The sequence below is a fragment of the Protopterus annectens genome, chromosome 13.part0 (genome assembly GCF_019279795.1).
Source record: "Protopterus annectens isolate FY-2018-M chromosome 13.part0, PAN1.0, whole genome shotgun sequence".
NCBI lineage: Eukaryota > Metazoa > Chordata > Ceratodontiformes > Protopteridae > Protopterus > Protopterus annectens.
The window spans coordinates 749,297,367-749,315,612 of NC_056747.1; the positions used below are offsets into that span (position 1 = coordinate 749,297,367).

Here is an 18,246-nt window from a genome sequence, read left to right on the forward strand (position 1 = left end):
TGATTTTTGCCTTAATGGCATCGGGCAAAGGTTGGAGACTGAGCCAAGAATACCTCCTCAGGACTGACCCAGATGCAGCCGCTCTAGCTGATGCCTCCACAGCATCATAGCTACACTTTATGGAGTGTTGTATAACCTGAGCTGAGGAGTTAAGGATGGAGAAAAGCTTAGCCTTAGTGGGAGAGTCAGGAAGCACAGATAAAAGTTTGTCAGCTTCTGAAAGAAGAGTCAAAGAATACTTGGCCACATGGGTCTGATAGTTAATTGCCCTGAAGACCAGAGTACATGAAGTGCAACCTTTTTTCCTATTCTCTCCATGACCTTGCTCTCCTTATCTGAGGGGAGCAGGGAAGTGGAAGTCAGCATCTTGGATGCTTTGTCTGCAGAAACTGAAATGATAGCAGGGTCTGCAGGGGGACATCTGAATAGGAAATGGAGTCCTCTGGCACTGTATAAAATATATCTAGCCTTCTGGGTGATGGAGGTTGAGAATCTGGGCATTTGGAAGCAGCAGCAAAGGCATCAAGGAATCCTGGCAAGACTGGAGGTATGTCAGATGGGGAAGGGGAGTCCATCTGTAGCAGGTCATAGTACCTTTTTGGATGTCTGATACCTGACAACAATCCCACTTGAAAAACTCCCTTATCTTAAGAATAGTCTCCCCAAATGACATATCCTCTCCTGGGGAATCTGTGCCATTAGACTCCTCTTCTGGTGAGGCATAACCCAAAGGGGAAGAAATTTGGGCTGAGTAAGCGAAAGATTCATACCCTGAGGATTCCTTGTCATCTGAGGAAAACACCTCAAAAGTCCTCTTTTGAGAGGTAGATGAAGGAATGGAAAGAGAGAGCTGAGGACGGCCTCAAAGCCATAAAGGCATTGAACAGGTCTTGGGAAAAGGCATGCCAATCTGCAGGCTGTTCCTAAGGGGCAGGAGAAACATGTTTTAGTCTTCATTTTTTTTCTTTTTGGGAGCCTCCATGTGGTGAAAAGTGGATGGGCCAGACGTTGGCTTATACTCCACAATATCAGTAGGAACGTCCTCTTCCACAATGATCTGGGTAATACCACGTAGGTCCTCAGTCAAAATGAGCCGTGCCCCCCCCCCACTACGCCCAAGTCGGACACCTACAATTCCCTTGAGGGTGTGCTGGTAGGGTCCTTCACGGCCTCCACACTGGTACCCATTAAAGAAGAATCTACTGACTCTGGAATAGTCTCTGGGCCAACATCATACTCAGGAGGTATGTCTGGAACAGAGGGAGCAGCGGGTAAATCAGGCCTAGGCTTCTTGGACTTTTTAGTTTGCAGCTTGGCAGAAGGGCCCGACATAGCTTCCATGTCATATGCAAGACACTTACAATACTGATTTTCACGATATAAGTTGAGGGAAGCTAAGTGACTATGTAGGGTCTTGGCTACAAAGGCCTTAAAACAGCACAGGTAGTATGGTCGTAATATCCTGGCCTAGGCAAAATAAAGGTCATGAGAGTCCTTATGTGGAATCTGCCTTTCACACTGACACTTGCCCTTCTTGGCTGATATGTAATCAAAACAGTACACAGTAGCCAAAGATTGCAAAGTAAAAACGCCAACGGGGTACTTATCTAAACCAAGGTTCACAATTTGTATGACGAGCAATGACCGGAGCAGACATCAGATAGGCAGAAGAAAAGTTCTGCGATCTAGTACATGCTGACATCCTTTTTATACCAAACATCACTTTATGACTGACATACATTGTGGACACCGTGCAATGCCGCATGTACCTTACAGCAATGATGGACTTTTGTATACTGGCCTTGCATATGAGTCAGCCGGGGGCAAATTCCCTCATGTTATGAATACTGCAGCATAAGAACAGGACATCTTACCATAACAGTAAATGTCCTTCTCTTCACTGTTACATTATTCTTAACATAAGGGATCTCCTGACAAGGATAGTTGAATGTTTGGCCAGTATAACAAAGCCTTTGGAATGTACAGACATTGTATGTCACACCTATGCTCCCCACGCAAGGCGTGAGGTATAATGGTAATGTACAATTGTACATACCTCAGAAATGAAAATCTCCAGGAGGTACAGAATATCCCTAGGGACCAAGAAGAGCATTTGCAGCCAGAAGGAGAAAAAGAAAGGAATCCTGGGCCAGGAAGGCAAGAATAACAGAACAGAGCAGAGGGAAGGACAGAGTGAGCGAATACTGCAACAATGAAGAGGAGGACATCTACTGTTACTTTACACAACTGTACTATATCCTTCCAAATCACTGTTGCAGTGTTCTTAATATAAGGCAGAGTACAAAAGCTCAACAGGAAACGTGGGAGGAGGAAGGCACAGAAGAGCTCTCTAAAAACCCATGCAGAATTGCTCTGGCAAAGTCAGGTCTTGCCCTGGAAACAGCATCCAGCTTAATGCTTAGTGAAAATATGGACAGAAGTCCAGTTAACAGACTCAAGGATGGAAATGGTATCCAATCCTTTGAAAAAGGCACCAGAGGAGGCAACAGTTCTAGTAGAATGAGCCTTTACAGAGTAGGAAATATTTATCATGAAAGGAATAACAAAAAGAAATGGCGTTGGAGATCCAGAAGGATATGGTTTGCTTAGAAACAGCCATATCCAGAGATCTGGGATGAAAGAAAAAAATGTTGCTCAGATTTGCAAATGGCCTTAGTCTTATCCAAATAATATCTGAGTTGTCTATGCAAATCAAAGGTGTGAAGAACCTTCTCACTAGCAGATTGCAGAGAAGGAAAAAAGGAGGGCAAATTAATAGACAACTCATTAACCACCTGGGCATAAAAGATGGATTAGTACAAAGAGACACCCTGTCCCTATCAAAAACCAAGAAAGGAGGAACAGCCATAATAGCCTGGAGTTGAGAGACTCTTTTAGCTGAAGTAAGGGCCAAGAGAAGAACAGTCTTCCCAAGTACAATGTTGCAAGGAAGCTGCAACTGCAGGCTCTAAAGGAGCCTGAGTACATTTTCTAGCACAAAATTGATGTCCCAGGATGGTGGAATAGGCTTCCTGGAAGGCCTGACATGAAGGACGCCCTTCAAGAAATCATCTGATCTCAAACCTAGAGGCCAGAGGAGCAATCAAGGGCAGACATCAGAAATAACTGAAAGGTGAGCTTTTAACTCATTAACCCAGAGTACCTTCTCATGGCGCCTGTGTGCTTAAACCCGAGTTCGCCATGAGAAGATACAAATTACAAGCTATTACCCCCGAGTGCCTTCCACAAGTGAGAGAAAGTATACTGCAGATGTGTAGTTCACCTTAATGTAAAACACGCTGAAATCGTAACTGAATGTGTAATTTACCTTCTATAGTTACGATTCACCTACATTAAGGTCACATTAAAGTTCTTTGAGAAAATACGTTTTAAAAGTTCTTGATAAAGCAAGTGGTGGCAGCCAATCGGATTCTTGCATTCCGAGCCACTACTTGCATAACACCTCCACCCCCAACCTAAATTTCTTTTGTTTTCCCCTTATAAAAAGAGGGTCTAGCAGCAGGTATTTCCTTTCTTTCTGCAAAGAATCAGAGATTTTACCTGCTACTGGATCCTCTATTTTATTTTCACCACTCAAGGATTTCACGGACCGCCATATAGGCACTACCAAGAGTTCCCATAAACCTCTGCGCAGCAACTACATTTTTTTCTTCCTGGTAATTATTACTTACTAAGTAAGAAGAAATAATCTCTTTAAGTGGTGAGGTACTGTACTTGTTTGTCGGGAATTCTCTTTCCTTATGCAATATGCTTCTGCTAAAGGTCTTAAAACTTTATTAAGGTGCTTATACTAATGGTGTGTTTGCATATTTGTGAATGTGGTAAAGCTGAATGATGGTATGCATTTCAATTATGTTTCACTTATTTTGAATGGCACTGTGTAGCAATGACGTGAGTACTGTCACATGTCTGTTTATTTCAAAACAAAACCTGATCAGCTTACTGTAACATGAGCATTGTTTTTTTATTTTGAAGTAATGTGGACGAATATTATTTATTCTAGACGTAAGAGGTGTGGGTAGGAGGGTGGAAGTGTGGTCTGTGGCAGTCAGCAGAGCCGCTTGTTCCAGGTTCAGTGTTCTGAGTATATGAGTGTACCTAAATAATCGTGGATATATTACGGATGTTAGCAGGTAATGTTACGGTGTCTGGCACCCCTTGTGGGGCTGGCATGAGGGTTTTCTTTCTTCCGTTGGGTTGCAGTAATGCAATGCTGGTGGAATCTGCAGTAATGTGTTAGTGGTCTGAAGGCCACTGTTATTCATTTAGGGAACTAACTGCTGCTGCTACACCACTTTAACACTTACTTGTGAAATAATACTGTTTTGGATGCTATGTAAAACCTGTCTTTGTTCTTTCTTTGGTTTATCACGGCTATATTTTGGTTTATTTTAAGAAGCAGTTTTTCGAGAGTTTATTTACACGGCAATTAGTCTAGCGAGTGGGTAAATCCAGTAGCTCTTTAGCTTCAGTTTATTTGTAATGTTTAATCTGATCTCTAACGATCACGTTTTTTTCTCTCTTCATGATGTCAAATGCATGAAAAGATCCTGTCCTGCCCAGCTGCTAGATGCACTAGTTGCAGATTTAGGCGTTAATGTACCTAATTAGTATTTGGTGACAATTCTTCTATCGTGTATTTTATTTTTCTTGTGAAGGGGGTCTACCTTTGTTGAGGAGGATGCATTTTGAAAATATGTTCAGGCACAATTTTTGAGACTGCACAGCCGTCCTTTCTCTCTGACAGAGGAAACATTTCTCTGAAATTGTAAGGGGTTGTAAATTTAATGTTGTGTTTTGCAAACTGTATTGTGTGCGAATAAATTAACTGCACCAAGAAATGTGTACTTTAAAGAACCCCCCCCCCCCCATCTGTAACTTTGGCCAGTTGGAAAGTAGTAATACTGCATGTTGTTCTGATTTATAACATGAAGCACCTGTGATTTGATTGTGGAAGGCACAGTTGCATATTTGGAGATGACAAGGTATTGGATCTAGTGAGACGTTATATCTGTGATATGCCCAGCTGTCAACAAAACTGGAGACAATTAGGGACAGTTAGAATATTAGCACTTTCAACTTGAAACGTTGACAGAAGAGAATATGAATAGGAATTCTCCACTTTTCCTCCAAAAGTCACAAGTTTTTGGAGGGAATAAGAGGAACAGGGCTAAAATTTAAGTCAAAATCAGGGAAGTCCCTGAAGATTGGGGGCAGCTGAGAGTATGATTTTCAGGACTGCTTGACAGAAGTCCAGAATCAAGCAGTAATGTTTTAATAGTAGGCACACTTGCCCGGAAAGTTAGGGGGAAAAAACAACTTTTGCCTTCGGAAGCATTTTTATTGACAAGAGGGGGATCCATATCTGATATTATTGACGGACTTTAACGAGTTGCCCCAATCATTTATTTTACAAAGGATCAGAATAATAGATTGAAGCAAAATCAGAGTCATATATATGATTAAATTCTGCACAGGTCCTTTTACATTTGTAGATATACTATGGGCATTTGTGTATGCACATAAGTTTATTTGCAATGTTTTTTTTTACATTTAAAAATAATGACCGTTGCTGTGTGGCAAGCAGTTTTAAAACTGACAAGACGGGGGGGGGGGGTCTTGATGGGCAGCATTTTATATGAAGTCAGTCTGTGGGCTAAAGAAGATAACTGGGTATTCTTTACATTATATAATAGATGGGAATTTCTGATTTAGAAAATATTTTTACTAACAGGCTACACCGTTTTATAGCTTCCTGCCAAAGTTTGCTTGCTTGCTCCAGAAATGGCTCCCTCTTGCAAAGAGATGCTTTTAATTCTCTGTGTGCAGTCAGAACACAAGTTAACACCCCTTATCAGCTGTACTACTACCCCTCCCAATACTTCTCTGCACCAGCAAAGCTGTAGTACTGTTTGCTGCACTCTATGTACTTCACTGCTTTACCAAGTGTGTACTGTGTACCTGTGTTAGTTTTGTTCCTCTGCAATAAAGTTTGAACAGTTATTATTTTTTTGCCACTGTGTTGTTCATTTTGTTAAGAGTTGTGATCGTAATTGTTACTGAAAAGCATCCCTTACTAGTAGGCAAAACTTTGGGGGCTGGTGGGGTACACCAACTTTGCATAAATATTCTTTGGAGCAAATCCTTTGAGTTTTCAGTTAGTCAAAACTGAAATAATTGCAAGAAATTTTGGCATGGGGCAGGTTTTCCCCAGTTGTCACATCTAGTACTTTACTTATTCTTTCTTGACTTGTGTACAACCTGTGAAATCTCACAACCTCTGAAAAGAGGTAGTTTCAATTTTTAGTTCATTCTGTTGATCCAAGTGTTTATTTTTAGCAAGTTCCTTTGGCTTACACTTCAGTTTATCAAATCTAAGACTAGAACAAGGAATATTTTTGGGAGGTACAGTAATGCATATGTTTCATTTTGTGGTCAGGGAGTGTAAACCTTGTCTAAAGATTGTCACTATTGAAGTGACACCCGAATCCCATGTGCAAAATGGGAAAAGGGGCTGAGGATGGATGGATGGATGGATGGATGGATGGATGGATGGATGGATGGATGGATGGATGATGGTGCTTGTGCATACGTGAACAGACTGCAAAGATGATCCTTAGGGGAAAGTTTCATTTGATGGTCAGGGGACTGGTTGTGAGTACAATGGATAGAATACCGAATGGGGCCATTGGGGAAAGTGTTTTATTGTGTGGTCAGGGCAGTGCTTGTGCATACTTGGACAGACTGCAGAAGGGATTGCTGGGAAATGTTTAATTTGGTGGTTTGGGAGTTTCAGTGCTTACCTGGGCAGACTGCAGACTGGATCGCTGGCGGAAGTGTTTCTTTTGGGGGTCAGGGGAGTGCCTGTGCATAACTAGACAGATTGCAGATGGGATCATTGGGGGAAATGTTTTATTTGGTGATCAGAGGATTGCTTACGCACAGCTGGACAGACTGCAAAGGGGATTGTTGGGAGAAATGTTTCATTTGGTGGACAGGGGAGTTCTTGTGCATATATGGACAAACTGCAGAATGGATCATTGTGGGAAAGGTTTCATTTGGTGGTCAGGGGAGTACTTATGCATACATGGACAGACTGCAAAAAAAATTGCTGGGGGAAATTTTTAATTCGATGGTCAGGGGAGTACTTGTGCCTACCAGGAAAGACTACTGAAGGGTTGGTGAAGGGAATGTTTCATTTGGTGTTCAGGAGAGTTCTTATGTATACCTGGACATACTTTTGAAGGGATTGTTGTACAAAAGTTTCATTTGATGGTTAGGGGAGAGGTTGTGCATAGCTGAAAAAACTGCTGAGGGTATCACTGGAGGAAATGTTTCATTTTGTGGTCAGGGGAGTGATTGTGAACACCTGGACAAACTGCAGAAGGGATCTCTATGGGAAATGTTAATTTGGTGTCAGGACAGTGATTATGCATAACTAGACAGACAGGGATCGCTGGGGGAAATGTTTCGTGTAGTGGTCAGGGGAGTACTTGTGCATACCTGGACACACTGCAAACAGGATCCTTACAGGAAATGTTTCATTTTGTAGTCAGGGGAGTGGTTGTGCATACAATGGACAGACTACATAAGGGAGTGTGGTGGAAAATGTTTCATTTTATTGTAACGGGAGTGCTTGTGCATACCTGGAGAGACTGCAGAAGGTCTCCTTGGTAAAAATATTTAATTTGGTGGTCAGCAGAGTGCTTGTGCATACCTGGACATACTGCAGAGAGGATAACTGGGGGGTCAAGGGGTTGCATCTGCACACCTAGACAGATTACAGACAAGATTGGTGGGGGAATGGTTCAGTTCATGGTCAGAGGAGTGCTTATGCACACTTGGACAGGCTGAAGAAAGTATAGTTTCAGGAAATGTTTCACTTGGTTGTCAGTGGGATGTTTGCGCACACCTGGACAGACTACAGGCAGGATCAGTGATGGAAATGTTTTCCCAGATAGACTGCAGATGGGATCTCTGGGGAAAATGTCTGAATGACTCAGGTCTTCTCCTTACTGATGATAATGAGTCTATGTTACATAACAGCTGCACAATGTAATATAATGAATGCCTACTCAACAGGTTATGTGCAGCAATTATCCCCTGTGTCTCAGCATGCATACCTTTGCAGTAATGAAAGGCAGGTCATGATCACATTACCAATACGGCAGGAGCGGCCTTATGTCAACTGGTGCCCTAGGCAAAAGGGCTTCACGGCACCCCCTACCACAACACCTGGTGCCCCCATCCTGGTCTACCTACACCAAATAAACACTGGAAAAGTACCCCTGCTAGAGCGGCGCCCTAGGCGGCCGCCTAGTTGGCCTATGCCTAAGGCCGGCTATGCGTGCAGTTACAATATAGCAGTTAGTCATTATCACTTTTCTGGGAAAAGTCTCAGCTGCTGTCACTGTTATTCACATAAGTAGAAGTCGTTATCACTTTGATGAATGCACAAGCCAGGCTGTGTTTTTTTCTTTGCTTGGAGTCATTGCAAACAACCCCCCTCATTCTTCATCAACTGCCTACCCTCCTAAACCCCTGATTTTTTTTCTTCCTGTATATACACACACACACACACATATATATATATATATATATATATATAATTTGTGCACATATGTGTATATGGATATATATATGCATGTATGTACATAATGTACGTGTGTGTGTGTGTGTATATATATATATACATATATATATATATATATATATATATATATATATATATATATATATATATAATTTTGGTGATTGTGCGTATCTCAACATGTTCCTGAAGGGGTCATTTGGGTGACTGTTTCATTTAGGGACATGTGTATAACATGTAGTAATGAAGATGTTGGTAGGGTAAATATTTCATTTGTGTACCAGGGAAGTGCTTGTGCATACATGGTCAGACTGCTGAAGATCATAATACAGATATGGTGTAACAAGTATAGGTTATCTATAGCTCAGGTTTCAGTGATGGTTATTATAATTTTTTTATGTATCCCAGCTTTCAGGAATAATTTATTATCCGTTAACAATATGAACATACTGCACTGAGGAAAAGTGACAGGTCTTATTGTAACCAGAGTGATGGTCAGATGCGATAACTGGAATTATTACTTTTGTGACTAATTCTGTGACTGTAAGTCAGGGTAGTAAATGTATGAAGGTCAGGGCAGCAATTAGTAAGCTACTTCCGTCCCACATCCCTTAGGCCCATTGCTGAATGGGCACATGCAAATGGAAAAGGCAGAGGTAAGGCAGAGTGCTGGCATTGCATGCAGTCGGGAGTCATTGCTGCTACCAGCAGTCTGAGTGGGTAGCCAGCACAGGTATGGGACACTTCAGATGCCCACGACCTGAAGCCCAATGCCTGTCCTTGGCATATTAGTGGAGTGGCAGTCCTTACCCTGCTTTCTCTGTTTACATGTGCCCTTTCTGTGCCCCCTTGTCATTGTGTTTAATTTGGTGTTTTCATGGGTAGTAGGTATGTACCTCTGCAGCGTCATCACCACTTATGTACCTAATGCAAAGAATACTGCCCCCTGTGGATAGGAAGTAAGATTTGGATGGGCTAACTAGGTAATGCATGTGATATACATATATATGTAGTCTTCCAATACATCTGTCAAACATCAGTAGTAATCTGTTTGCATTTTCTTTCCTGTGCAGGTTTGTCCACCTTCTGACACTGACATGGCTTCACAATCAGGAGAACGACAAGTGAGAGTGTGGGTATGTCGCCATTCCTACATTCACTGGGCTGCCAGCCATGCCTCCGAAACTGAAACCCAGTACAACTTGCTCTTCCCCACATCCAATGTGAAGGTATACTGGATTGCAAGAAGAGGTATGCATTGGAGCGGAGTGCTGCAGTTATTGGAAGAAAAGTGTTCCATCTACCCTGAGCCCGACATTCTTATGCTGCACATTGGTGGGAATGATGTCATCAGTCAACCACTCGGAAGGCTACGGTTTCAAATCACAGCAATTTTTGAACACCTGCAATCGTGGTGGCCATGCTGTCATTTTGTGTGGTCTGATATAATTCCTCGACAGGTATGGAAAACAGCAAACAGTCAACAGGCAGCTCACAAGGCCAGACGTTTACAGAATGTGTTCATGCATTGCTTGATGCACAGGGTCGGTGGATCTACAATCTGCCATGACAGCATCACTGTGGAAGATGTTCACCCGTTCAGAAGGGATGGCGTTCACCTAACTGAGGAGGGCATTGCGTTGCTCTTGACTGACTTCCACAATGGCATGAGGAGAGCTATGCAGGATTGGTAACATGCAGCTTGTGAGAAGAATGGAAAACACCCATGACCAAGTAGGACCAGTATAAGTAAGTAAAACTCTGTTATGAAATGTGTTGTGTAGAACATATTTTTCTGAGTTTAGCAAATAACTGTGGTAAGGAGCTGGTGAGGATGCTGAGAAAGAAAAACTGTTTCAGGAGAGTGCTACCACTTACAATCTAATATGTCAGTGACCACCCTGCAATACTTTTTTAAGTCTGCTTTTATCAGGCATGTGCAGAGTTTAGATGACAGGAAGGGCTTACTAATACAGAACTTGATCCCTTAGGTCCATTGTTGAATGGACACATGTAAAGAGAAAAGGCATAGGTAAGGCAGACTGCTGACAGTGAAGGAGGTCATGAGACTGCAGTGGTATCAGCTGTCTGAGTGGGAAGCCAGCACAGCTATCGGACAGATCAGATGGCTTTGCCTGCCACTGAAGTCCCATGCCTGTCCTGGGTTCATTCGTGGAGTGGCGGTCCTTACCTTGCTTTTTCTCTTTATATGTACCCATTCAGCAGTATGTTGGCTACACTAAGAATGTGTATATTTACAATCATATGTGTCTACATGGTAAAACAACTGGTTCTGAATGCTGTACACATGTACAGATATCAATTTTACTAGGACTCAGGTTATGGAAATTATGATTTTTTTACATTTTGGCAAATAACTTTCCAAGGGAGCATCTGAATGTGCTAATACCTCATTTTGATGACAGTATTCATTGTTCCAACCTGGTAAAAGAACTGTGCCTCCATGTTGTACACATGTACAGATATTAAAGTTTGTTTCAAACTTAGGTTATGGAAATTATGATTTTTTTCATATTTTGGCAAATATCTTTGCAAGGGAGCATGTCAGTGTGCCAAGTAATACCTCATTTTGAAGACAGTTTTACTCCTTACAACATGGTAAAAGAACTGTGTATGTGCAGTGTACACATGTACCGATATCACAGTTTGTTTAGTCTTGTAGGATTATGACAATTATACATTTCCAATACTTCTCATTATTATGCCCATATCTTTGGAAGGGAGCATGGTGATGACAGAAATGATACATCATTTTGAAGCTGACACTGAGACGCACAACTTCTATATTCTGATATGTACCCCTCTGCCTGTTACAGGTGATGAGATATTATGCTTTATGAATTATGAGAAATATTATATTAATCATATTTCTGTGAATATCTCCATAAAGGAGCATCACACAGCAATGGTTAATGTATAATTTTAAAGCTGACTTTCATACAAATTAAATACAAATTGTATGGGTCTACATGGTACATTGACTAAGATATTGTGCTTGTACAATATCAGCATTCCTTGCCAAATTACTTTGATACGCACTATCAACATTTACACTGTTGGAAAGGTCTGTGTCTGCTAAAGAACTTTCGCATTTACATTTTTAGTATAGCTCTTATAGTTAAAGAGTTATGAACATTTGTTTTCTGTATGGTATCAGAAATGGATTTTATGAAAATGAGCTCAGGCTGCAACGTTGTTCCTATGGTGGAATTAAGCAGGCAGCTTTTTCTGAGCTCTTCCGGAGTGAATTAGTAACTGAAGATTATGCTAACCCAGCAAGGAGCAATTCACACTAATAGCAGAGAACCAAACGGATCCCCAGTGAAAAGGGATCCTGGTTACAAGATAATCACTACACAGAAAATCTCTTCCATTTGGACAAACATGATTTCCTGGTCGTGGATTTCCTGGCATCCTACAGAACCCTAAGCATGTTCTCAGAAAATCCTATCACTCGCAATGTCAACTGAAGAGTGGACACGTGACGATGGATCAGAGACCCCTTGTCTTGTGATAGAAGGTCCACCATTTGAGGTAACTTGTGGTGATTACCCCTGGATAAGTGAACAAGAAGGGGGAACCAGTGCTGTCTGGGCCAAGAGGAGTCATTAGCAGGATTTTTGGGGAAATATTGCTTGACCTTGAGCAGGACCCATGAAATCAGATGAAGGGGCGAGAAGGCATAGGAAAGGTAGTGCATTCACCTTCCGGGCCAAAGCGCTTGGGAATCTGGCACAGAAAAGAGGAAGTTGTCTGTTCAGATGGAAGGCAGAATACTCTACCTGTGGAGTACCCCATCGATGGACAATGTCCAGAAGCATGCCTCTGTGAAGCATCCATTTGTCAGTCTCTGTACTGGACCTGCTCAAGGCATCTGCCACTACATTTTCCTCTGAAAGAATGTAGATAGTCTGAAGAGTCACTCGACACTGGAACGCTAGACCCCAGACCTGAAGAGCAAGTCTGCAAAGAGGTTAGAACCATGCCCCCACCATCACCTTGCTTGTTGATAAACCACATCGCTGTGGTATTATATGTGAACACTTTGAGAGGCCCTGGAAAAAAGAGGGAATGAAAAGCCTGAACAGCAAAAAGGAGAGCTCTCATCTCCTTTATATTTATGTGATCTGACCTCGGATGAGGAAGCCAGAAACCCTGGACCTTGAGGTAATCAAAAAAATCTCCCCAATCCCTGTCCAAGGCATCTACAAAAAATTCCTGAGAAGGAACTGGAGGTTGAGAAGGAAGTCCTGGGATGAGAGAAAGCTGATAAATCCACCACTGAAGTTCGATTTTGAGGAATGGAAGGAAAGGAACTAAGAAATCCAGTGGATGACCATGTTGAAGCCACATTGACATGAGGAACCACTGTTGTTTTCTCATAGGGAGTCTGGCTGGAGGCAGCATAGGAATGGCGGAGGCCATGAATTCTAGAACCCTGAGAAACTCCCTGGCTGTGACAGAAGAGAGGAAGAAGAGATTGAAAAAAGGTGACCAAAGAAACAGCCTTGGACAGGGATGCCAGCATAGGAATGGTCTAGATCTTGCAAGCAAGAAAAATATGATCCTGAAAAGGAACCAGGACTGATTTCCGAAATTTTATGGTGACCTCCAAGCTTTGTAATAGACAAATAACTGGTGGTGTTGGAGCAGGGACTTGGAAGACGAAGCCTGAATGAGTAGGTTGTCCTGATAAGGAAAGATCTGAACCCCTCTAATCCTGCAAAAAGCAATGACGAGAGAGGCATTTGGTGAATACCCTTGGGGCAGTAGAGAGGCCAAACGGCAAAGCAAAGAACTGAAAATGCAAGGAAGAGACAGAGAAACATTAAAACCTCTTGAAAAGAGGGTGGATGGGGTATGCGAAGATAGGCATCATTGAAGTCCAGGGATACACCAAGAAGGCCTGTGGAAGAAGAAGAGGGAACAGGGTTTGAAGGGACAACACTCAAAAGGAGGGGACCTTTAGAGAGGTGTTGAATTGAGAATAGTCTAGTATGGGTCTCCAACTGCCTTCCTTCATGGGAACCAGAAACATCCTGGAATAAAACCTCTTTCCTTTCTGGGAGGGGCCAAAACTTGAATGGTGTCTTGAGCTAAAAGACCCTAGAACAGTTCTGTAAATAAAGGAAGCTGTTCTAGAGAAGGCTGAAGGATGCCCAGAAAAGGAGGAAGGGGTTTCCAGGCCATGAAATATCCCTGGCAGATGATGGATTTTATGTACTTACTTATTATTTATTTATTTATTTCAGTTTGATGACCAGGAAAGTCCACTGGGCCCACGAAGAGCCTGTTTTTAGTGGAGGCCTGGGGAGAAAAGCTCCAATGACAACTGCAGACAATCTATGCAATCATTTTATATTCATAGAAATACAGTGTAAAATAAAATAAATATGATAAACTTGGTACAGACAAGTGAGACTACAGGTGGAATTTGTTTTTTGTTTTATATATATATATATATATATATATATATATATATATATATATATATATATATATGTAGTTACACTTTATAATCTCGAAATTCTGAAATTTCGAATTTCAGTATCTCAAGACTATAAAGTGGAATTTTTAAAATAGCGAAAGTGCATAATTGCGAATTTGAATATCTCAAATTTGCGGTTATGGCTTTATGCTTCATTACGTCTGGTGTTTTGTGTGGATGGTGTACGGTGTCGTGTTTGGATGTAGGTGTGACTTAAGGTAAGTGAGTGTTTTGTAAGGGTTATGGGTGGACTTTGAATGTATGCAAGTGTGTTTGTAAGTTGTACGTGTGGGTTAGGGTAGGTAGGTGAAAGTATGAGGGTGTAAGTGTTGTATGTGTTGGTGTTTGTATATGTGTGATGTGTGTGTCTGTGTGCGAGGGACTGTGGAATGTCTGGGTGTGAGTTTGCTGTCTTTTCCTGTTTGTGCGATCTCGGAGTTAGTATATATAAGTAGGAGAGTTGTGTATTGTAGGTTTGTGTGTCTTTTGTTTGGTGTGGGTTGGATGATGTATGTGTTGTGTGGTGTATGGTGTGTTTATGTGTGTGATTTTCTGTTTCGCGGTTTTGGGGTTTTGAGATTTGGAACGTTCGACTTTATGGTCTCGAAATACTGAACAGTCTGGTGAGCTCCACACTACAACTTACAAGCAGTATTATCACTTGGTAAGATGGTTGCACATGGGCAAAAGGGAGCACTTACCTTCTGAAGGAAGCCACTTCACAGCTCACAAATCTACCACAGGCTATTGTGGGTGGGGGGGGGGCAGACTTCTCTGCAGCAGTATGACACTGCACCAATGTACATGATCTCCTCACTGGCCTCAGATGTGGGCTGGGCTGAACTTGGGAGAGGTTAAGGCAGGTCCTGCAGACCTGGTGAACAAGGATAGGCGCTAGCAGTAGACATGGAAGGAATTCCTAAATAGGAAGTGTAGCTGATTCAGACTAAATCCTGGACAGGATCTTGTTACAGCTCACGGATGATGCTACTGGTATACACCACAATGGTGCACAGATGACTTACTGTTGGCCCAGTTTTAATCCTACCACTATTACAATAACTAGTTGCACTGAATACATAAGCTGCGATGCCCTACTCATCTTGCTCTGCTCAGAATTAAAGATATCTTATCTGCTCAGAATTAAAGATATCTTATACAAGGAAGTAAAAGTAACTACTGCAGCTTGCTTGGTTCTAATTCCAAATACATTACAGCACAAGCATTTATGTACACTCCCTCTATCTGCTTACTGCATACAATGCATGTCTATGTGTTGGCCTTCTTTATACAATGAAATGGTATACAGTTCAAAGCTGTAAAATTATGGATTTTGGTCTTTTAGCAGTGCCTAACTGAATACTGCTTCAGTTTACCACCTCATAATAAAATCTCCAACTACAATTTTTTCAAAACGTTTAACTTTAAAGTTACATAAGAAAGAAGTAAGATAACAGCCATATAAATATATATATATGTGTGTGTGTGTATATATATATATATATATATATATATATATATATATATATATATAAATAAATATATATATAAATCTTCTATATATGTGGTCTTCTGCGCTGTCGACGAAGTCAGGTAGAACCATATATATATATTAATGTAAGCATACCCTTTTTATATACATTAATTTAATGTAAACATACACATTTTTAAAAAATGTTGAAAGTACATAAAACATGTGGCAAGAAATCTAAAATTTCTAGTCAGTTTTGACCAACAAATCGAGTTACAAAAAATAAAATAAGCATGCAAGTGAAAAAGAAAAAATAGCACACCATGTAAGAAAAATGGTGAGTACAGTGAGAAAAGAACTACAGACCTCTTGTTCCACTTTAACACTTTAAAGCACATCACAGATGTTTGACTCTTGTACAGATGACATTGCACAGATTCTGATGAAATGAATGAAGTACAACTCTGCATAAAAGTGTAATAAAGTTCTTCAATTCCTTAAAACAGCAACATTAATGCAGACTCTCTTGAACATCAGAAGAAAAAGTACAGAGAATTATACTGGTTAATGGAGTAGGAAACCATGTTGTATGAACCTGCCTGATTAGGAAACCATGTTATATGAACCTGACTGAGTCCATGCAGCCTCTTAAGACACCAAATTCCACAGCTTCTGGCTAATACCCACCTGTATCAATGAACAATAACTGAAAGAGTGCCTTTTCTTTCTTTACATTACCATGATGCATTTACTGATGTGTTCATTCAGTTGAACTTGATTTAAACTGTGAATCATATTAAACCAATTTAACTGGAAACAGCAGTAAAGTTATTGCTTTTGTGTTCAAATTTTATCCAGCACATAAAGTACTGTACAATAAAAACTACTAAGAACTGCTCTCAAATTCAGTTGAAACAAATCGTGTTTACACATGTAAAAACAGATATGCAGTATTAGAAGTTAGATCACTGGCAGATCATTGCTAAAGATGCAGAAAACGAGAGTGATATTAGTAACACGCCACTCATGCTTCATGCTGTTCTACACACACCTGTCATGTTAATCACTTTCTGGCCTGTACAGGTACTTCATCATCACACTGTCCACTTTCTGCTTATTTTTCTTGTCTTCCTTTTTGGTTTTCCGTTCACTTTTTTTCTCTGTCATGCTGCCTCGTGCATCCTCATCTTCAGATCCTGAGTGTCCCCTTCTAGGAGCTTTCTTTATGCTGCCATGGCTTCGATAAGACACTGTGGAGCCTGATGAGGATGATGAGGATGATTCTGACTCTGATGATGATGAGGAGGAGGAGGAAGAGGAAGAGTCAGAGTTGGTAGTTCTCTTTTTGGACTTTTTGGACTTCTTTGAGCGCTTCTTTGAGCTCCTCTTTCTGTGACTTTCGTGTGAAGAGTCTTCTAGCTCCAAACTTTTCTTCTTCTTACTTCTACTCTTCCGATTCTGCGGTCTAGAGAAGTCCACAGCTGAGGCAGACCTACGAAGGCTAGTGGTATGGCCTTCCCCATGTTGCTGAAGACTCTTCATGCTTCTCACACTTTGTCTGTCGTCTTCTTCTTCTGAGTCTTGTTCCAAACTCTTTCTTTTAAACACTATAGGTTTATAGTTCAAGACTTCATTGATTGCAGCTTCCAAGTCTGGGTCCAAATAATTACGGTGGCCAACAGGTTTAATATCAGGGTTCTCTGGAAAGCCTTCATCAGATGCTGATGTTCTAGGTCTTGGGGGAACTGAAAAACTACGACCAGTGGAATGCTGACTATATGCAGACCTAGTATCACTCAGAGCTACACTAGCACTATCATCATCTAATTCATTTAAGCGACTTCTTGAAAGGGATATCCTTGAATCTGTACGGTTAGACAAAGGTGGGCTCTGCATAATGAACTCTGACTTTCGGCTAAGTGAAGGACTGACTGGACTATAGCTACTCAGACCATCATCATCAAGCCGCGATACACTGCGCCTTACACTTCCAGGACTCGATAAGGCAAAACTCACAGAAGATTTGACATCATCATCAGCTTCAAAGCCCCGCCATGCAGAAGCTCGACTAACAGGGACTGAGATGGTAGAAGCTTTGTCAAAGTCAGAATTAGCAATGTTCCACCTTTTATCTAATCCTTTCCTAGCTCTACTGTTGGCCTCGGAGAAAGCTTGAGATACAACAGATCCTCGATCATCTAAATCACCACCACCACTGCCTTGACTCTTCCTCCAGGAGCTCACAGAAAGAGTATCATCCAGGTTATCTGCACTGGAATTTTTCTTGGACTTTCTGTAGCATCTTTCGGGGGAATCTGCCCGTTCTTTCAGTGTAGAAAACAGGGAGTCTTCATCCCCTTTGCCACCTATCGAATCCTTGAGGCTCACTCGCTTCCTGTAGCTGAGAGAACTCATTACAGAGACAGGTCTACTCTCTTCTACTTCCTTCACCTCCTTTCCTTCCTTCCAGTTCTTTCCCTCCTTTTCATCTTTTGCATCTACATTTGCCCCAAACCTGAAAAGATTGCAGAGTTTCAGCAATAAAAAAAGAGAAGAGAAAAGGTTGGAAATAATCAAAGACTCAATTTGCACAGCTAAGCTCAAGTAAAAATATAATGAAAATGCAAAAAAAAAGACTATTCAGAAATAAAAAGT

General features: G+C 41.3%; 1 protein-coding gene across 7 annotated transcripts in view; it reads right to left on the reverse strand.

Annotated features, from left to right (window-relative positions):
- The window catches only part of MYO18A (myosin XVIIIA), a 2,129,602-nt gene that overhangs the window by 33,561 nt on the left and 2,077,795 nt on the right, over positions 1-18,246 (reverse strand). For 5 of the 7 annotated variants that reach the window (XM_044054446.1, XM_044054441.1, XM_044054443.1 and 2 more), the window contains one exon: positions 16,643-18,106. The exons of the other annotated variants lie outside the window; for them this stretch is intronic. In XM_044054446.1, coding sequence (XP_043910381.1) covers positions 16,651-18,106 — 1,456 coding nt within the window. In that variant the 3' untranslated portion in view covers positions 16,643-16,650. The remainder of the gene's footprint in view (positions 1-16,642; positions 18,107-18,246) is intronic. 7 annotated transcript variants of the gene reach the window in all.